The 22,931-nt window shown below is 34.9% G+C and overlaps 2 protein-coding genes across 3 annotated transcripts; both read left to right on the forward strand.

The window, feature by feature from the left end:
* Positions 1-4,429: 4,429 nt before the first annotated feature.
* LOC124436708 lies at positions 4,430-8,759 on the forward strand. Its single transcript, XM_046986676.1, has 5 exons — positions 4,430-4,613; positions 7,280-7,362; positions 7,511-7,699; positions 8,170-8,322; positions 8,411-8,759. Exons 2-5 carry the CDS (start codon positions 7,294-7,296, stop codon positions 8,531-8,533), a joined length of 534 nt encoding a protein of 177 aa, XP_046842632.1. The 5' UTR covers positions 4,430-4,613; positions 7,280-7,293; the 3' UTR covers positions 8,534-8,759.
* Positions 8,760-13,026: 4,267 nt separating this feature from the next.
* LOC124436707 lies at positions 13,027-15,530 on the forward strand. Of its 2 annotated transcripts, none has more exons than XR_006945443.1 (5): positions 13,027-13,106; positions 13,428-13,510; positions 13,649-13,853; positions 14,010-14,174; positions 14,804-15,530. XR_006945443.1 is itself a non-coding variant. In XM_046986675.1 (5 exons), the coding sequence occupies exons 2-5, from the start codon at positions 13,442-13,444 to the stop codon at positions 14,909-14,911; spliced, it is 543 nt and encodes a 180-aa protein (XP_046842631.1). In that variant the 5' UTR covers positions 13,027-13,106; positions 13,428-13,441; the 3' UTR covers positions 14,912-15,530. The 2 variants fall into 2 exon arrangements, 1 of the variants encoding a protein (XP_046842631.1); XM_046986675.1 differs by having other exon boundaries at positions 13,649-13,849.
* Positions 15,531-22,931: the final 7,401 nt, after the last annotated feature.

Consider the following 22,931-nt stretch of genomic DNA (forward strand, 5'->3'; position numbering starts at 1 on the left):
ATATATCAATACAACAAAATCAAAATGTGCTATAACTTTACAAGTATTTGATACACTTGCACTTCAGAACATCACAAAAAGGTTACTTAAAGTAATTTGTATACAATATTGTTTGTTTGCATTTACCAAACCTATGCAGACTTGAGTCTTTTTGAAATTTCATATGAAACTCAATTACAGAAAATCCGTAAATATCCAGAGATTTAATATGTACTTTTTTAAAGAAACAAGTAATAATCCTACAATTGTGGCGAAAAAAGCCATTGCCCATTGCATGAAAAGAAGCAAAATAGCAATGATAACAAATAAGCTGACTTCTCTCTCGTGAACCGTGGAGATGAACTATGATATACTTTTTTGTATAGACTAAAGAGTTTAATCGATCAAACAAGTTTGACGCTGGTAAGAAAACGACGCACATCTGCATTCATACATGTGTAGCCGACATATAGGTCTTTCGTCGATAGTTATAAATGCATCCTCGTAGGAGCAGATAACTGACAACCACAGTTGACTCGCTGTTATGAATTTAAGGTTTTTACCTTGATTTTCATCAAAAAATTGCTTGCCGAACCCAAATACACACATACATTTTCCTCACTCTTTCCTCAGGAGGGAGTGGGAAATTATGCAATTTTCGGAAAAGCGGTCAATTTCGGTAAATCTCAGCGGCAAAAGACGAAATCCGCCATTTTTTTAGCGTCATCAGATATCTAAGGCCGCGCTTGAGATAGCCGCTCTAGTTATTATAGAACTCAATGAGCCGCTCTAATTATTATAGAACTCAATGGGCCGCGCTTGAGATAGTCGCTCCAGTTATTATAGAGCTCAATGAGACTGACTACCAAAACAACTTGCACTGTTTATGCATGTAAACAAACACAAAAATGCCAGATCGATGTGTAGTTTTTGGTTGTTCTAACGCAGCCAGTTCGGAGAAAGCCATTTCACTTCATCGCATACCATTTTTAACGACGAAAGAAGCGAAGCTAAGCGTAGGAGAAAGCGATGGGTCAACTTTGTGAAAGCTACTCGCGATAAGTGGGTCCCCACAAAGAATTCCGCAGTTTGCTCGGAACACTTCACGAAAGATTCGTTTTCTCGGCAATTCGGCGCGCTTTCTGAATCAGAAAGTAATTTTGCACCTCGACTCATTTGAGATGAATTCGTAATCGTTGCTTACCCGAGCATTTATTCTCGAAAAGATGACAATGATGTGTGAGAGTATATTTCATAAATACATGCCATTTTAGATGAAAAGAAAGTGGATGTCTGATTATAAAAGAGAGGTTGAATCAGAAAATATTCCCAAGTACTAGCAGCGAACCTCAAGAGCAAATAAAAGAAACAACTTGTGATGAGCCTGTATTAGAGAAAGTAAACTTATATTATTATTACGCCACTGCTGTAAAGGTTAACGTAAATTATTGTTTTGTATGTCTTGCTGTTGTTTTTAATTTAGGAAGCAGCTGTGCAATGTCAATTACAATGCCAAAATTTTTTAAAACTTGAAAAAGAGAAACGTCGTTACAGGAACTTATGGCTTCGGACAAAGCTTAAGCTTCAGTATAGCAGAACTTATGCAAGCAGTTGTAATATGGATATGATTGCAGTGGGTAAGTGTTTTTTAAGATAATATGCCTGTTTTTATTTCATATATGATTCTAGGTCAAGAGAAGATTTGCCAACGTAATAGGATCAGCCATGTTTAATAACCTCAATTTCTACAATACTACCAACTAAGCTTGCATGCACCCCTGGAAAATTATTGAAGTTAATTACTAAGAAATATGGACTTAATCAACCTTGTGTAGCTGCGCATTACTGAAGTATCTTATTTCATAGATGAGTATGAGAACAACAGCAGCAATGAAGAATCATCAACTAGTAGCATCAATATTGCTCCTCCAGGGTATGTTGAAGATATATATCAAGTGTTGTGCTCTGCATTCATTGATGAGGAAACATTGAGAAAAGCCAAAGGTGATCTTTTACGAACGACTCCATTGCCAATGAATTCCATGTTGGACAAGCAATCAAAAAGTGAAGCTATCTCAAAAAAAGCAAGAAGACAAAGCATGCCAGCTGTACATTTCCCCCCCAACTAAGCCAGTTTTACAAAAAGGCATTACTTGCTTTGAGTTAATTTGAATCTTATTTTCGGAACTGACTCACTTTATTATTTGATATAGCTGAAGTATCACCTGTCCAAGAAATAATCACGAATCAGAGAAATGAGAGAGCAGCACCTCGATGCACTGTGTGCAAGAATTGGATGAAAGGCCATTAAAATATAATGAACTGTCCAAAAAACCAAAAGTAACCAGTTTTTTAGGACCTGGTGGTATGAGCCCAGTTAGTTGGGATTCAGTGAAGTGTGAATTGACTGCATGGAAAGAATAAAGAGAAAGGAATTGTAATTTTGTATGTTTTGTATAACAAGTATAAGTGTGAATCGAAGATGCAATACATCAAGAGTGGCTAATATGATTCCACACTTCACTGAATCCCTACTAGCTGGGCTCATGCAAACAACACCCAAAATGATATATAATGTTATGTTATTTTACAATTTGTTCTCTTCATACCCTGCAAAGTGTTCATTTTTTTTAAATTAGAAGTTTTTCGAATAACATGGTAAGCACAAGCTGGAAGTGGAATTCTTTTGTCTCGAAGAATGCCATGCACCATTCTTGTAAATTGCCTATATGCAACAACTCGAAAAAACCTGAAAAGGCATAATACACAAGGTCCATTAAAACAGGTAGGACTCCATAAAATACAAATTTTGCAAGTGTGCATTCATAGATAACCCAGACAGAAGCATTTAACTATTAATTCTAACAATCCTTTGCTCCAAGAATCCTTTATGATATCTAACTCCATCTCGTCTTTGGTAAAGATTGGCAGCTAAATTTAATGCCCATCGATTGAGGCAAATGGCATCAAATCCTGGATGCTCTGTGATGCATTTTGGCTGCCTTCCTAATTCGGATACCACCATATGATCTTGCATTTCAATCATGCAATTGGCAATTTCGTGGCAGCATTTACATTCTTTTGGATTAACCAAGAGAGGAATACGGCAGTTACCACAATTGCACCTACGAAAGTTATCTGTCAAAAGCTTCGGCAACAATAAATAAACAAATTTTCCAACTTTTCTTACCAAGAATCAAGAGGAACTTCATTTTGCATTCTGCGTTCGAGCTCTTCTGTTTGGCGTCTTTCTTCTTCTGTCTCTCTAATATAGTTTTCTAACCACTCATCATCAGCAAGTGGTTCACCAAGCTGCAACTTGGCCGTAATCAAAATCGCCATCGGTGTTTCGGAGCGCATTTGATGACGATTGATCTTCGTCTTCTAAATCGAATTCCCGACTGTTCGATTCAATATTTTCCGCTGTTGTTCTTGTACTGGAGTCAGAATCAGATGTCGATGTGTTTCGTAGAATTTTTATATTAATTTCAAAGCAGTATATAAAGAATTGTTATTTCACACTGTGTTGTTTTGTATAACACCAATCAAGGAAGCTGGCAGTCACACAAAGGAGCATGGAGAGGAGCATACTAAATATCAGGCTAAAAGACAAGATCAGGTATGAAGTAATCAGAGAGAGAACCAGGGTGAAAGATGTCATCCAAACAGCAAAAGAAATGAAGGGCAGATGGGCAGGCCATGTGGCAAGAATGGAAAACAACAGATGGGCCAAATTGACAACAAAAATGGTACCCAAGAAATTTCACCAGAGGAAGAGGAAAGCCAAAGAGAAGATGGAGAGACGAGGTCGAAGAGGAAACTGGAAAGACCTGGATGAGGAGAGCTAAAGACCGAATCGAGTGGAAGAAGTTGTGGAGGCCATCTGCCAGCAGTGGCGTGAACGGCTGATGATGATGATGGTGATGTTTTGTATGCAGCGCATTCATACGTTCCTTAAATGACGTCACAAACCTCTCCTTTTAAGTCCCATCAGCGGCGCGGAAATTTCTCAAAAGCAAGCTAATTCAAACCGCAAAAAAACTTTGTATTTTCTTTTTTTACGAAATTTTTTTCGAAATCATATTTTCTACAGTCTAAGCTTTAAAATTTCAACGAATTTGGAAAGGCTGTATGTGCACTTTATAAGAAAATTAAAGGGGAAATAGATTCAACTCCTACAAGATTTATTTACTATAATATGCAAAATACCTTTTGAATGTGAAAGACTTAAACTTTTACTTTGTAAGCTTTTCAAACATTGCACATAGCTTTAAAATTGTCATTTGACACTTTGCAGAAAATTAGCCCTTTTTCACCTTTCCGTATAAAGTAAAGTGAAGAGTAAGTTGAAATTTACTGCAACTTTATGAAATGTCTTTGACAGTTTGCGTTTTACCACTGACAAAATACTGCTGGCTCATACGTGTCAAATATTCTTTCTTGGCATCAGAAATATCTGGAAATATCGATACTTGTTACAACATCAACCCATCGTATCCCTTCATTGATTTTATCATTTGTGTACGGATTAGAAGCGTGCAAGGCTCAAAATTCGGAGCTCAATTGAACTGTCAGTTTAAGGTGAAAACCTGCTGCAAAAGTTATCATGATATTTGGCCATCAGTGTATTTAAAGTAAGTCAATATTTAATCATTTGGTGCTATAAATGTCATATGCATGCACGCTAATTTCTACAACGATAGTCATTTACCAAGATGATGTTCATTACTATAATCATCTGTTGTACATATCTTTCATCTCGAAATGTGGTTTACGTTTAAATTGTTACAGAACTAATGCTTCAAGGAAGAGGCTTCTGCAGAATTAGAAAATTTTCTCAGGGCTTCAAAAACTTAATTTGTTGTGTCTGATGTTAAATTTAACTCAGGTTGATGAACGCAAGACCATTCTTCAAAGCAAATGTTTTATTGAAAATGACATTGATTGAAATATTGTTTATGCTACTCTGATACTTAAACTATTACTTTAGCTAAAATAAATAAGAATTCTTAAGTCAATCATTCATATGAACATTCGTTGATTTGTTCGGCTTGTGTAGCCTTCTATCATGAAGAGAAATCTAGCGAAAATAAATAAGTGCTCATGCAAAGCACACATTTATTACAGTCGTCGCTTATTTATAATATATTTTGCCTTCACACTTTAAAACAAGATCAACATCTTAAGTGGATGTTTAGACAAAGAAGTTTAAACGTGATAGCACTAAAAGACATGAAAATAGTCCACAAAAACACATTTCCTCAGCTTTTAAACAAAAATTCTCTAAACGTTCGACTGACGTCGAGACAACGTGATTTCAACGTGTTTAAGCTATAATTATCTACTACGATTCTCACAGAACGATTTAGTCGCGGTGCGAGTCCTTCATATTGCAGTTTGAGTATTTCAATTTTCAATTCCTCAAGATCTTTGCTCACCGTTAGAAGGTAGATGTGAATGAAACTATTCTTGGTACGTTTTACATGCTGCGCATGGATAGAAATTCAAACATATTTGTTGTGCGTTGTAGCAAATTTGAATTTATATTTTCTTAGAACAAACATTCTCAGGAATTTTTTGAGTCGTCATAGTGATTTCTTTTGAAAGTGATTTGAAATTCAAAATAAATCAGTAGGGCACAACTAAATATATGAATGTACACCCCCAAAATTAACGTTCTAGTTACGTCTTTGCCCACGAAGACATCGTTTTTTTCAGTAAAAATTCATACAAAAATTCTCTAGATGTTCAACTGACGTCGGGACAACGTTGTTCAACGTAATACCACAGAACATGGAATATACTGAAGGGTCACTCGTGTCGGAGCCTTTGATGTTTTTGATCTCGCGCATGTTGTGCCGCGCATATCGGCAGCCATTATTCCAGCAAGATATTTAAGGCTTTTCACTTGTTCCCAACCACAGAAATGACACGACGTCATTTTTTATATTGAAATATTTTCGATTTAATTGTGAAGAAATGACGTAATGTAATTGCAGTGGTTGGAAACAAGTGAAAAACCTTGAGTATCTTGCTGGAATAATGACGGCCATAAGGGCACGGCCCACACTTAAGTGATTTTTATGATTTTTATTCTGTGGTAATGCGGCAGAACTATTGCCCCCCCCCCTCATAATTTTTGAGCTGGCTACTATGCTGAGATAAAAGCTGGTTTACGTATTATGTCATGGCTTGGTCATTTCCTGGAGGTTGGTTGCAATTCAAGAATTCTGAAACACTTATGAGTTATATAATTCTAACTGGGCATGATTATTATTTTACTTCCGATTGTGGTATAGAGTGAAAGGTTAAATTGTCACTAACATCACCAGACCTACTTGATTTGAGAACATTTTATGGTTTTTAGTGATCTTTACATCCATTTGTGTGATTTTCCCGTGCAATAAGATAACATTTAACGTTCAAAGTTTTTGCTCATATTTTGCTATATGATTACAGGCAATAAATTATCTACCTTGTCAAAAAATCATACCGAAAGTGAAACTTTAAACTTTGCCGACAAAATATAAAAAACAAACAAGTCTTTGTCAGAAAATTGCTATTCTTCCTGTCAAATAAGTCAGAGATGGGGGATATAGACAGCCAGATTGAATTCAAAGAAATTCAGCAAAGATGCTTTTAAAATAAAGATTTTATTTTTATATGAATAATTTACCATTTGTTAAAGTAAATGGTTTGAACCCGGGGAGTATCGTTACATGTTTGTAGATGTAGATCATCCAGATTTGTATAGTCCTGAGGAAGACTGTTTTTGTTGTTGTTGACTGAAGTTTCGACAACCTTAGCGGTAGTCATCTTCAGACTCGAAAACTTTTCATTTTCAGAGTCAAAAAAATTTGACTATTTTACAATCTGGGCTGGTTCCTATTTCTTGATATTTATGATATCACTAATGCATAAGCTTCCTTAAAATTATGCAATAAGATACGTTTTTGAGCAGTTCATCCGCAGCATAAGTCAATTTAAAGGACAAATTACAGCTTTTAACTCTAAGTTGTCAAATCTTCGCGACACTTGCTCATCTTTAAAGTGGCTGTATTTTTCTTGGTAAGTGTTACATTTTGTGGATGAAATTATATCTGAAATGAATGAAAGCGTAAAATATTGTACGCCATGATGCTTTTTGCTTCGCTGCCATATAATGTGAAATAACATTGAAATACAAAAGCAGGAATATTGCTGAACTAAATTATTTAATTTGACAAGTAAATAATATTGACGTGTCACTTTTTTTAACATATTTACGATAATTTAATTTAATTTTCAATTTTCATACCAGCATTATAGCCAAACATGGGAACGATACCGAAAGGCTATAAATACATCCAGACGGTCCCTTTTTTCTTGAAGATAGCAGAATTTGTAAGTTCATTATTTTATTTCAATAGTGGAAGACTCTTTAATGAACAATATTTTTCAACTATACAATATTCCTGAGAGTATGCACAAATTATATTTTGTATGTTATACATTAGATGCATACATTTTACAGCGCCACATTTATCTTTAGGTTGTACTGTTGGTTGCGATTGGCACGCTGGGAAGATTTTTGAACGAAATAGACCCTGATTCAAAAAGAAGTCGATTAGATTTTGGAATGTTTGCCGTTGTCGTGTCATGGATTGTTGTCGTTATAATGGCCGTTCTCTTTGTTAGTGGACTACATGAAAAAATTATCATCGTTAACTTGCCTTTGACGGTAAGTAAACAAATTGGACGGATTTCGCTTTTTTCAACATTGCACTTCATGGCTGATTTCCATTCAGTGCAAATTGTCGCGCGCGATCGACTTTTTCCGATCACTTATTTTTCAATTGTAAGCTTTCGACCGGAACAGTTTCACACTGCTGCAAACAATTCAAAAGAAAGCGATCGCGCGACGATTTGCACTGAATGGAATTCAGCCTTAAGATAGCTGGCGGTATAAGCGACGGAGCTTTTCACTGCAGAAAGTCTTTAGTTTGCGGAAAATGGAGAGACTTGTTAGTTGTGAGAGCTTTCTAGCAGGTGCAATCGTCGACTGTCGGTCTTAAGCTTGCATTGATCTGCTCACGAGTTCTCCCGAAGGTCTCCGGAGTTTGCATAAGCCTTGAAAAACACAGCAAACATCTTCTATTTTTCAAATTATAAGTTCCATATTACAAAATACTCGATAATGTGTAATTTTAGGTATTTATCAACTTGGTGATATGGGCTCTGATGCTGTTCATAGCTGGTTGTTTCATAGCTGATACTGTTCGCCAGTATGAAGATAAGAATATCTGTTATTGGCTGAAATTTGCCAAATATGACGCAAGATGCGGGCATCTCATTGATGCTACGGTTAGTCTGTCACGTGATTATTCGTCACGTGCCTAACTAATCTTCATTATTTTGTCAGTTGCTCATTAACGTTGTCTCTATTTTCTAGGTTTGCTGTTTCATTGCAAGCATTCTTTTTGCAGTTGATGCTTTCTTCAACTTCCGGATACTTAGAGGTCAAAGTCACAAATCTTCGGCTAAGGCCTCTACACCTGCAACGACTTCCACATAGGGTGATCAAACGGTACTTTTCACCAGCGGTTTACTTGAATGTTTTAACGGTTCTTTTTGACAGCGGATTCAACTTTTGCCATATTTTCATGACAAATAAAGCTTCGTTTATTATCATAGATACACACTGATTATATATAAAGTGTCATTTTCACTTTCATTTGTTTTACTTTTATGTAACAGTAGTTTTAGCATGCTTTTTTTACTCAAATAAAACGTGAACAATATTTTTGTGTAGTTTGAGCTTTGAACGTTGGCGCCTAGACACTAAGATTCTATCGTAAGTTGCGCACAAAAAGCTGCATACTTTATGGTCTTTACAAAGTCCACCAAGCAAAAACTGACATTACGAACTTTAATGCAAGCTGACATCAAAGAAATTCACGAACATGCGAACTTTGATGAATTTTCTCGTAAAATGGTTTAGAAATACACACCGGGTTATCTTCAATTAAAACTATGCTGTGAGATCTGCTTTCGTACAGTTCACTTTCGGTATAAGTGAAACGTGAGTGTGTATTTCTCACAACGCTTAAACTAAAGACCGTGTGCTTCCACCTTTAGTTTTCAACTTCACTTTATTCTTGCTTATCTTTATAAGTAGTAGTGAAACTATTCTTGGTTAGTGTTACATTTTGTGGATGGAATTTTAACAGGAATTTGATCAAATTCAGAAAAATGTTGTGTTTCACTGCCAATTTCTTCCAACCGTTATCTCAAAATTTGTTTCTTTCTGGAAATGGATCTCTTGGGGCTTCTAGCTATCTTAGTTTAATGTGCACTTTTCTTTTGCATAGCAACGAAAAATATCATTACACTCGACGGACTGGCGGAATATTCGTGAAATAAAATCCAATAATTTAAATCATATATTACGTTCAAACGATATAAACTTTAATATGTTAATTTTTGTATTGGTTAATTATTCTTTTTTTCATTCCAATGTCGCGCGGTATGCAAATACATGTGTATGGTATATCCAAATAAGGAAAAATTTTATAAAGGTAAACATTCCCCGTTTACATTTCTATTACAGTAAACAGTGAGCGCATGTGTTGTGAATACATTTTCTAAGTTTTGTGAAACATACTGAGCGAATATTAATCCGGGGAAAGCGTCCTGTTGCTTGCAACCGTAGCGTACATGGTTTGGGTCATTTTTAATGTTGTATAGCGTCTCAATGACAAAGAAAGAAAAGGATATGTAAGAAAAAGATATGTTACCTGAATGTCAACATTGACATTCATGGATATCACATAAAACATCAATAAAAACACACATCACCTGCTTCGGAGCTCTTTCAGAACCTTGCAACTCGTGTCGGTCGGGTTCTCCTCCTGTTATAATAACTGACAAATTACCCTTTTTTTGTTGGTTGGGCAGACAAATCTACATTGAAATGAGAATAACTTCAAAAAGAAGCAACACACACCAAGTAAGTTTAGGAAGATAATAAAACAAATACAATGTAGTACAAATTGTTAGAACGGTAATGTTGAAGTTTGATCTCTATTTGCTAAAAACATCTTCTCTTCTTGTCATAATTATTGCTGAAAATGTAAGGCTCTAGTGTCTATAAAAATAAAAATTCATCGCTTACATTACAAGCAAGTTTGAAGGTCTGAATTTTAGTCTGCTGCTACAACAGAAGATTGACTCTCCGCTATAGATATCGATTTCACTCAAGTCAACAGAAATATATTTTAAATACGTCAGTTTAAACATTTGCATGTCATTTAAATAAGAACGACAATCATTATCGCATAACGCAATTCAAAGACGTATAGAAAAAGTTCAATAGCATTTTGTAAAATCAATATGGCAAATGATCAGTTTAAAAATAAGATTACTTCATTAGGCATTCCATATAGTAAAGATCAATAACGCGAAGGGATAGTTAAAAGAATGTAGCGTATATTAATAAAAGTTTTGGAAAGTACAATAACATGACAACAATTGAATTTAAAACTCTATAAAATTTCAATATCACTAAATATTTGCAATTGCATGATTAACCCTAAAGATTCTTTCTTTTTATTTTTTTAAAGTATATGAATGTGAAAGTGTGAAAGTGGTCGTCTCTATTGTGCGCATATTTAAACCAGCCTCACTCGTAAACAGCTTTAAACCGCTTCACTCGTAAACCAGGGAAAATGACGCAAACACAGTGAAGACGGATAAATTTTCGTTCCTACATTTGAAAAACTTTCTCAAGTCTATCTTCAAATGGCAGACACCGTACGGATAAATAGTGCTGCTATATTGATGGTTATAATCATTCAATTGCAAATATATATTGTTATTGACTTTTTTAGAGTTTTAATGTAAATTGTTATTATGCTATTGTACTTCCCAAAACTTTAATAAATGCTCACTAAATGCTTTTGACAATTGACTCACGCTGTTGACTTTCGCTAAACAGAATGCATAATGAAGTGATCTTATTGAAATTAATGATTTGCCATATTGATGTTACACAAACGCTAATGCACATTGTCTTTACGTATTTGAATTGTGTAGCGCGTTAATGAACTTCCTTTTTATCAAATGCTGTAAAAGCAAATGAACTTAAATGAAAAAAGATATGCTAAGGAGACCAAGGCGAAACTAATACGTTATGTAGGTGGGTGGGAGGAATATTCCTACATTCAGCTACTCAAATCACAGACAAACCAAATCAGTCAAGCAGAGTTGAATATATGAATATTCACGATCCCCCACTTAACATTTTAGTTTCGCCCCTGAAGGTGACTTGCCCGAAACTCGTATTTGTAGTGCGTACCATGGCTTAGTGGAGGATTGTTATGAGTGCCATTAGTGGTCACCGTTAGTGGTGGTTAGTGGTTCTTTCATTTCCGGCTTCGGCCGAAAAAGAACTGACTCCGACCGAAGTTTTCGACGGCTACGGCCGAGAAAACTCCCGTGTCAGTTGCGGTAAAAAGTCCGTGTAAAAAAGTGTCCTAAGATTTATGAAATTTGAAGTGTGTTTTCTCATTTATTTTTTCAAATTATCTGCTAGAAAGGTTTCTATTATTACCTTTGGTTTAGTCTCAAGGTCGAGAGATATTGTATTAGACACATGACTGGCTTTGTCAGAAGAATACATCAAATGTTTTAACTCATTGCCAGGTTGTCTTTCTAGAAACAATAATAAGATAGATAAAGGGGCAAAAAGCCAGTATAAATCTTGCAGGTTACATGTTCAATTGAGTTTTAACTGATCTGGAATCATGTTTGATTCACAAGTGGATTTCTTGAAGGAATAAGGCGTGTCAAAGGTTAACAAGAGATAAATCATTCGAAAGCTTGTCTTATGGTGATTCGTTACATGGATCTGGACTGATGGCTTATCGAGCTCATACAATGCTAACGCAGAATAGCGTTGGATATTGTGTACTTTGTGTTTGGGATCTTTGCTTATCGTCTGAAAGTACTTGGGGATTTATTTATTGTAAGTTGATAAGCTTTATAGGAATGATGGACTAAAAAAGCACCATCTTAATTGTCTCTCTGCGACATCATTATAAACATCTTGTTTATAGACCGTCCAACACCTAACACTAAAGTCCTTTTTTATGCATATGTTATAGAAACAATACATTTCTTGCATTTTTTAGCTTCATTTAAAAATACGCTACTCTTTAGAATAACAGGTGGATTTACGAATAAATTATTGCAAGAGCAAATTTAATTGAAACTCGTAATTAATTATTCCTTTACTTGTGATATAAATTGTGTAATCACACTTTTAATAAATTTATATCACCAGACCCGCGTGCTTAAATAATATTTTATGCCTATCTGTGAATTTTTCCAGAAAATTTCTGATTGTAATTCTCCTTTCTATCTCCTAAACAAAATTTTCATATAGATGTTAATTTAAAAATATCAGACAGCATGCAGTCCATGCAGACAGGTGCTGATTCAAGATATAACTATATCCTTTGCTACCTGCTTCTTCACATGTTTACTGGAAGTGGTTCAAGGTCATTATTTCAGATGCATACTTTACCTTTTATTATTAAAACAAGAGTGTTTCTATGATTTACAGTCAATTGTTAAAGTATAGATTGATATGTTAAGATAATATTGGATTTGATTAGCAGTGACAAACGAGGCAATTTTTTACTAATACATTGAAGGTATTTTGTGTTTATTTAAAATATGGAATTGACTAAAAACGGACATAAAATTTGCACAGAAGAAACACAGTATAGATAACAAACAGTAGGGCCGGAGGGCCACTGTAGTGATTTTTTTGTTGATGCGCTTCTCTTATAACACATTTAATTATCATATAGTGGCAACCACGCCAGCCAGTAAATTGTAATTTCTAACCGATAAGAACGCTGAACTGACTGATTTTGTGCTTTTCCAGTGACATGTGACTTCATTTTCCTTGCAAGGTGGAGATTGATCAATAATGCATAACTTTCATAACATTATATATAACGAGACTTGTACTAATTATTGTAAAGAGCTGCGAGTCTTCTGAACAACAGCTTGCCTGTTTAATTTTTCAACTCAACGCTATCTCTGGATATCGTTCACAAGTAGTTGCGAAACTTTTTGCGGTAAGTGTTTCATACGATTGCTGGAAATGTCACTATGTTCTTTCTTTTTTCTTAACTGTCATTTTTATTTTTATGTTTCTTATCGAATTAACATGCTAAAACATGTTTTTTTTATAATTAATAAATTATAGATTCAATGTCTTGCACTACCACGTATTTTCTAAAATACAGGCTCTTTTACACAGCAACTGGAAAAACAAAAAATCCAATTTTAAGCACACAATCGTAATATAACTGACCTAAACTTGGTTTTAATTAATAATTTTGACATGTCATTTTTCAACCAGTCATGACGTCAACTTACTTTTCTTTGCATATCAGCATTATAGCCAAACATGGGGGCGATACCGAAGGGAACTAAATACATCAAAACGATTCCCTTTTTCTTGAAGATAGCAGAATTTGTAAGTGGTTTACTTTATTTAAAATTATGGCCGACCCTCGCAATTACTGCATTCGGCCAAATTCTATACTATACACGTGTTATATTTTTCAGTTCCATGCTTTATGCATATATATCGAAATATTTCATTCATTTGTAGGGTGTACTATTGATTGCAATAAGTACATTGGGAGCATTTTTAGACAACGTAGGTTCTGCCATCAACCCTTGGGGAGGAAAAGGTAGCTTATATTTTGGAATGTTTGCAATTGTCGTCTCATGGATTGTTGTCATGGTGATGGTCGTTGTTTTTGTAACTGGATTGCATGAAAAAGTCACTGTGATTAACTGGCCATTGACGGTAGGTATACAATATCAAAGAAATTTTGTTTTTGTTCAATCAATAATTGTCCTCAAGATAATATTGCGCAGTATTTTTGTCAATGAAAAGTATCGTACTCAATGTTATATTTCATTTTCTCGTAGAGAAGCCTGAGACTCTTTGAAATTTCTATTTCTAGGTGTTCATCAACATGGTGCTATGGGGTGTAATGCTGTTAATAGCTTGTGGTGTTATGTCCAACACTCTTCGAAAATATTATAGCAAGAAGATCTCTAATACACTATGTAACTCCCTGGACACTGATAAAGTCGGTGTAACATGCTTTCATCTTATTAGTGCTACGGTTAGTCATTCACGTAGTTAAATCATTGATATGTATATTACAGGGATCGTGCATTTCCGATAACGTTAGTGCAAAAATTTGAAGCCAGAAGTAGACAGCTAAAATTAGATGCGCCGCCATATTGAACAGTCCAACTCACAATGATAATCTATCGTAAATAACCACAATAACAATGAATTTTGGAGCGCATTGAACTTATACACCATTTCAACGTGAAGCTAAACGCATTCTTTTGCGATAGTATCTCTCAAATGGTGTCACGAAAATTTTGGAAAAAAATCCTTTTTTAACAGTACAACTGCTTCCTACATTTAATCTTATTAAAGCTAATACGTAGAAGTTTTGTCAATTCACCTTAAGAGATTTTGCACTTTTTCGCAGCAGAAATTAATATAATTTGTATGAAATTAATATAATTTGTATGTCAACCTCGTGAAGTGGGACTGTTCAATATGGCCACCTTCCAGCTTCAAATTTAATTAGTGATGCACGATCCATGTTATATACATATCAATGAGTTAAATGACTACTTAATCACATTTTGCCACACACTTACATGAAGTATTGGTCTGCCAAAGAAAAGTTTTTTGGTGATTCAAGTATTTAGCCTACTTATCTCTATTTTTCAGGTTTGCTGTTTCATTGCAACCATTATTTTTGCAGTCGACGCAAACTTAAACTATCATCTATTCAAAAGCAGAACTTGTACGACGACGCCAGTTACATTAATTATATAATCAGTTGAAACTGTGGCTATTTTTCTCACCGATTTTACTTAAAACTGCACTTTTGTTAAATAAATGAAGCAAACAAACTGAGTTTCAACTGATTATTTAACTAAGGTCCCTATTATCATAGATAAACTGAAAATGTACAGTATTATTTGGTAAAAAGTAACAAGGGTGGCCGAAGATTAATAATTGGTTCCGAGGGGTAATATTTTTGTAATACACGTTTTACTTAATTAATTTCTATTGAAATCAATTGTGATTACGTAATAAACTTATAACCTTATACACTATGTCATATTCTAAGTATTAATTTTTTTGTATGTAGTGTTTTGTGAATAACTTTAATAATAATAACTATTAATAACTATTAATAGCTACTTCATGCGCCCCTTAAGTTGACGTCGTTACTCGTGTTAGTGTGTTTAAATATTATCATTTCTATGTATGAATGTATATGGAATTTAATAGTGTTAATAATCATATGGATAATGAAAGACGTATGAAAAGAAAGATTGGCAAAAAAGCCTGAGGATGAAGCGTTGTCACTTCAGAAAGAAGACTCCATATGTTGGAGATATAACTTATAGAAAATTTTGCAACGTATATCTTATTACACTTGTCATCATCAAAATGGCAGACTGTCTGTTGCATTTTTTGACCAATAGCAATGATGAAACGATTAACTTCAATTACTAATCTCATTAAACATGCACGACCAAGTTACTCAGCAAATTGTTGCTAAGTTTTTTTTTACTGTAGAATAAAAATTCCTACTTCCTCTTGCTGTGCTAACGCGATTTTTTAAAGTAAAGTAGAGAAAAAAAAAGAAAAAAAAAGAAAAACGAAGTATTTGTATAACTCCATAGCAACCAGCTCATCAACGAAAATTAAACTGCGCAATCTTCTTCCTTTGTTACGAATTGTTTCTGTGTTTTCCCAACTCATTATGTAGGTGGGTTCCTTTGTTTACGAGTTGCTCGTAAATAATGCATAGCTTCCCGTTGTGAACTATTGAGTAAAACTCAGATCGAACAATTTAGTTGTATAGCGCGAGTCTCTTGAACTACAGTTAACGCGTTTCAATTTTCAACTCTACACTATTTGAAAGTAACTGTGAAACTATTCTTGATGATTTTTAAATGCTGGCTGGAAATTTAACCATGCTACTTCTTTCTTCGTTGCCGGTCATTTAGATCTTTTCAATTTCTTCGACTCATAATCAAAAGTCGTTTCTTTCTGGGATTGATAAATCATGAAATTAAAAAAATTTGATGAAGCTTCAACCTTCTTCCAAAAACATTCAGCTCTTTTGCCTCAGAGTACGAATAAATTTAAAGCAAATTGCCTTCGATGAAAAATTTTTGCTCTTCATTTTTTGTGTCAATTTACAAAAAATTACTCTTCTTTTTTATATACAAGCAATAAAAGCCAAACATGGGGACGATACTGAAAGGCTTTTCGTTTCTAAAAACGACTCAATGTGTCGATAAATTATTCGCGTCTGTGAGTAAATCATTTTATCTAAACTTATGACTGAATTATAAATGCATTGCAGTTGATATGTTATGTATATCTGATTTTTTATGGATATAATATTGATGCAACATTTCATTCTTCTGTAGGTTATGCTATTGTGTGCGATCGTTTTAATGAGGCTGCTTTTAGACGATGCAGGTTGTGCCTTCAATTCTTGTGCAGGGACAGGAAGCTTAGATTTTGGAATGTTTGCCATGGTTACTTGTTTAATTGTTGCCATGGTGATGCTTGTGTTTTTTTTAATTGGACTGTATGAGCAATTCACCATCATTAACTGGCCATTAGTTATAGGTAAACAAAATCGGCCATTTATTATTTGATAAATAGTATTTGTTTTAAATATAGCATTAAAAACAATACCCAAAAGGAATCATATTTGTGCTTTTTTTCTGGTAATATTTGTTAGCATTAAAACGATGTAACGCTTTATTGATCTACAACTTTAGTTCATGAAGGACAACATATCCTATGCTACTCTAAAGATCCCCTAATAAAATTTAAAAATTTTAAATCTTTTATAAATTTCTAACTTTAGGTGTTCATCAACACGATGATATGGACTGTGATGTTGCTTATCGCCGGTTGTCTTATGTCTAACACTTTTCACAGATTATTTTATGAAAAGAAAATATATTCGAGAATTCATTTTGTGATCTGGAGAATGAAGCGACAAAACGTCGTTCAACATGTATTTATTTTATTTCTTCTACGGTTAGTCGGTCACATGGTCAAATGGCTACATTCTTACACTCTTATATGAAGTACATCCTTGATCAAGTTTTTTTACTTTTTAATTATACACTAGTATATATAGCTACTTATCTTTATATTTCTAGGCTTGCAGTTTTATCGCAACAATAACCTTGGTATTGAATGTTCTGTTCAACTGTCAATTATTCAAACCCACAACATCTACAGTTGCAACTCCAGTGACAATTGTTACGGCTACTGCACCATCAACATTTGCTAACAACACGACACCAGTAACATTTGCTGCGGATATGACACATTTGAGAAGCAAATGAGTCAAGAACATACCTGGAAGGAAAAGTAACAAGAAAAATTAGAGGATTGCAACAACAACTAAGGCGGGCAAAAGCAAAACAACAAACATTGACGGACATTATTCAGGAACTAAAAGAAAAACTGATTATATCAAGTGATGCTGCTGAACATTTGCATGCGAAGTTTGACCAGATACAATTCTCAATATTTAGAGACACCAAAAACAATGTTAATTGTGCACCTTGTGCACGAAGATATTCAGATGCTGTGAAAGAATTTTCAACAACTATTAACTATTATTTACCAAAGGCTAATACTCATATGAGTATGTTAGATCAATATAGCCTCTTCCAAATCCATCAATGATAAAAATGGTCCAGAACTTAAAAATGTGAGCCTGGATTCATTAAGGAAGCATTCATTTCATTATCAGAAGAAGTCAAAAAATCTACAGACAAGAGAGATGGCTTCCTTGTAAGAGATGCAATGGAAATTAGCAAACAAACCTGGTAGGATGCAAATCAAGAGAGATATGTGGACTTTGTTTACTATAGACCAATAACAACTGAAAAGACAAGTGAAATTGCAACTGAAGCCGTTGTATTTCTTTTTGTTGGTGCACGAAGTCACTGGAAATGTCCAATAGGATATTTTCTTGCAACCAAATTGAGTGGCAAAACACAAGCCGAACTTGCCACTAGGGCACTTTCATTGGCAGCTGAAGCACGACTTCGTGTGTGGTCAATCACATCAGATGGCACAACAGTAAGCCTAACAATGTTCAGACAATTTGGTTGCACTTTCACAACATCCTACAACACAATAATTACAAAATTTAAACATCCTACACAAAAGTTCTACATCTACGCTATCCTTGATCCATGTCATATGTTGAAATTAGCAAGAAATGCCCTACATCATTTGAAATCATTTGTTGATGGCAAAAAGAACTCAATTAAATGGGAGTTTTTTTGAGTCCTTAACCACCCTCCAGGAAAGTGAGGGATTTACCCTTGGCAACAGGCTAACCCCGAAGCATATTTAATTACAAAAATACTAAGCAAAGAATGATCCTAAACGTCTGCAATTATTTTATTATGAATTCCAGCCATCGAGTGTTTGAAGACCACGAGACTGTATTGGTAAAAGGTGTTTTGGAAGAAGAACACAGGTCTAAGCTCATCAAACTAACAGCAGAGAGATACTTCAAGCTTCGATTATTCACGTATGGAAAACGTTACAACAAATCAGTTGTAGCAAAAGAGAAACAAAGCGACCGGCATCGTCTGACGAAGCTCATTTTATTGAAAAATCAGTGAAACGTTTCCTGATCCTGTTATATAACCCGTATTTGATTATTTTTCTAAATTTTTAAAGAAAGAGATTACCTTCCATGTTCAACTGTTCATAAGCAGATTCGCGCACATCACATTTTCATTTTTCACAAAATAAAGCAAATAATTACACCCATCGTCTCTTGTCAATTTTATTTTAGATTTGATCACGCAGCTTTTCAAATTTCATACCCGATTTTGAAGTATTTGAAGTTTTTAGCCGCCCTGAAAAATTTACATAGTAAGCCATGCCGTTTTTTTATAAAATCTTCTCGACTCAAGCAAATAAAACAGTCCATGCGAGATACACGCAAAGTGGCAAATCAGCTTCTATGTGGCTTCAAACAAATCTGTCAGGTCATGTCATGTCAGTCCCGTGACATTTTCATGTCGTAGGGGTGTCATAATAGAGACTGCAGTCAGGGATCTACATTGTCTTCGGTCTTTTGTCATCCTCAGCAATTTGCTTAGTATGTGTCCAGTCCACTCTTTAACATTGTCGAACCAGGTTTTTCGTTGACGGCCTCTTCTACGTCCTCTTTCTACGGTTCCCTGGAGTATGGTCTTAGCCAGGGACTTGTGGCGAAGCACAGCTACAGCAGCATTGACTAGACTCGGCACCATCTGGAAGAGCACAAACATCAGCCTCCCTGTTAAGATCAAGTTATACAAATCACAGGTGATTTCTATCCTCTTGTATGGATGTGAAAGCTGGACGTTGAATGCAGAAACTGAAAGGCGGATCCAGGCATTTGAGAACAAGTGCTACTTTTAACTACTAGGCATCCATTACTCAGAGCACAAGACCAACCAGTATGTCATGCAACAAATTGATGATGCTGCAGGTAAAACAACAACAGCTCCTAGCCATTGTAAAGCAACGGAAATTTGTATGGTTTGGCCATGTTAATTGCCACAATTCCCAAACAAGTCTAGGTTTGTGTATAATGATTTAGCCTTCCAGTTGTTGTAGAGTTCATTGGATATATCAGACACTGGTACTTAAAGGGTTAAGCAAGTTTTATACAACGTTAGACATTAACAACGCCGACGACCAAAAAATTACTTTAACGTTTAGACAACGTTCATACAACGTTAGACATTAGGGACCTTAAGATTTTACGATGCGCTTGTCAACAACGCGAACGGAAGTACAATTAGGACAAATGCGCATGCGCAAGCGTCGTTTATTTTTTTGCACGCGTACGACGCGGCGTTTTTACTTGTTTTGGAGTCGTCGTAGAGCGGAAGACCATCTTGCGAATTGGAGAAAATAAAAAGGTTGAAAAGTCCTATTTCTGCTTCTCTGGTAAGTGAAAATGAGCTTTCCTTCTGTCAAACGATAAAATGCCTAACTGCCAAGCCATACACATTTGATAAAAAAATTTATAATAAAACATAATCTCAAAGACATCTTGTAAACTCAAATTTTATTTGTAATAGGGAATTCTTAATTTAAAGTATGACTTCTGAAGCATCATACTCAAGAAGTTCATCGTAAGTTAAACTTTTTGTCTTTGGTGAGAAAGGGCATGAAATCCTAGGATATCAGTAGATATTGATAATTTTAATCAAATCAATAACAAAGCCATGTATTCTTTGCTGCTATCATGTTGTTTTTTTCAAGTATGGGTAGGAATAAAGCCCTTGCGAAGTTTTGGATATTTAATGAGCATTAGACATTCTGTGAACTTTAACTTTTAAGTTGGCAAAGTAATGAAACATGTATAAAATATTATACATCCAAATAATTCTAATTTATACTGAATTAGATATGTCAGCATATTATACTAGTTCTTTTAACTCTTTTCATGCAGGTTCTACCTAAGAGAATTGACCTTGTATATTGCTTGATTCCTACTCATCATGTCTAAATTCTGTTTAGAATTGGCTTTGTGATAAAATGGACAATAAAACATCACATTGAATTGTGCAAAAAGATAGTGGTGTCATAAATCTTTGAGACAAGGAAGAAATCTATCGAAAGAGGAAAGTTGTGGGACTGCATTGCCAGAAAGTTGGAAATTCAAGACCATCTATGCTTTCGAGTAGATCAGCGATCAGTTATAGATCGTATGCAAAAATTGATAGCCAACTACCGTGTAAAGGAGAGAGAAGAAAGAGCTGCAAGTGGAATTTCTCCAGAACATGATGAGCTGGATGACTTGCTAGAGGAAATTAATGCTAGAGAGGAGGCAAATGATGTTGTGGCTTGGCTGCTTTTGAAACTGATCTCAGTGCAATTGCAGAAAAAGCAAGAAATCAACAATTTGCTTTTGCTTTTAACAACAACAAATAACATGGGCAAGCTTTGATTTCCCTTTTGGCTAAATTGGTTGAGAAATGAGATAACAATGTCTTTAACTTGTAGACAATATGTTTTCTTTAAACAGTTATTTATTTATTGTTGATAGGCTTTATAATCACATGATGAAGCTTTTGAAAAATTAAGAAAAATACATTTGAAGTGAAGGTGGTTCAAGTTGAAAAAATTTACTGGTTGTATTTGAGTGCAAGCAGGTCAGAGCATTTCTAAGCAATGAAGCCACTATATGAATTTTTCCAACACAACTAAGGTTGATTTATAGATCTTTTTTAAAATCAAGAAACTTAAAATAGTTTATTATGTCCCCAAAAATCCACTCAACTAATATCCTTACAGCACTCATTAATTTGATAAATTCTTGCATATGGACTGTAAGTTGCCTGTTCCTATATGGTGCTTGTAGGTGCATACGCAATGGGTAGGCTGGATCACCATACAAGCACATGGGTTTATCATTGTAAAAGGCATATAATTGTAGAACCTGCAGTAGCCCTGATGAGGCTAACATAGCAGAATCGTGCCTTTTTCCTTCTATAAAACAAAAAAATTAAATGAAACTCAAAGTAAACATAAAGATATTAGTCAAATGATGCGCTTACCAACTGGTCTAAACAAATTGGCTATCATTCCATTAGGAAGAGTGATCGATTGAAACTTTATAGCACGTACCCTCTTATGACCATTGTATAGTAAACTTTGCATTTCATCTAGATGGCAAATTGGCCTCACTGTGCCATCAATGAAACCAAAACAATTGTCTAAAGCTCCTCCTTTCTGGTGGATTGCTTCAGCATAAATTTTCAAGTTATTGGGACTCAGTAAATCGTGATTCCAATTTGTTATTTTTCCCCATGCCTTTCATTGATAAAATCTATCACAGAATTGATAATCATGCTAAGTTCAGGCACAGATCTACCAAATTGTGATACCAAGTCACTGCATCTGCAAGAATAAGCAAAACGACGAAGGGCTATGCAAAGAGCCTCAATTCAAGTGCAAACTGTTCCTTGCTTGCACTTGAATTGGTAAAGCAAACCTAAAGCTTCAACAAGCAGCGGTATTTCATGCTTTTTAAAACGAAAATCCAAACAACAGGTAACTTCGTCTATTTCTACCAGATCAAATGATGGATAATCATTGTGCATTATTTCAGGATTTTTCGAACGGCAAGAATCGCATAGTAAGACATATTCCTCGTCATTAATTAAAGGTGCATCATAGGCAAAAGCCATAGCAGTTCTTGCATTTATGAATGACGACATTTTTTAATTCTCTAAAATGATGTTGCTGAAACTACGCACGTCGCGCAGTCAAAAACTTAAGTCAAAATGTATAATCTACGCCGTTGCGTCTCGCCCCAGGACGTGCGCGCACAACTAGCGTCGTTTAAAAGCGCGTCGTAAAATGTTAAGGTCCCTATTAACAACGCCGATGACCGAAAAATCACCTTGTACTAACGTTCATCTTAACGTTTAGACAACGTTTTTTCAACGTTACAACATAACTTCCTGTTAAGAAATTTACAAAGAATGCCGATTAGAAATTTACAAAGAAGGCTCTAGCACAAAACCTTAACGTCATTAAACTATAAACTTTAACCTAAAGATTGAAAGAGCGTGTGACAAAAAAAGATTTCTTGAGGGAATGTGGCGTGAACGAACATTCATCGACAGTATCACAGTATAGAGAACATACAGTAGGACCAGTCCATTTAATTTTTACGTGCCACGTATATCTTATTACGCATGTGATTAACATATTGGCATCCAGTAAATTGCATTGTATGACCCATAGGATTGACGATATGGCAAACGGCAGCCAGTAA

Source organism: Xenia sp. Carnegie-2017, unplaced genomic scaffold, assembly GCF_021976095.1.
Source record: "Xenia sp. Carnegie-2017 unplaced genomic scaffold, XeniaSp_v1 HiC_scaffold_16, whole genome shotgun sequence".
Classification (NCBI taxonomy): Eukaryota; Metazoa; Cnidaria; class Anthozoa; order Malacalcyonacea; family Xeniidae; genus Xenia; species Xenia sp. Carnegie-2017.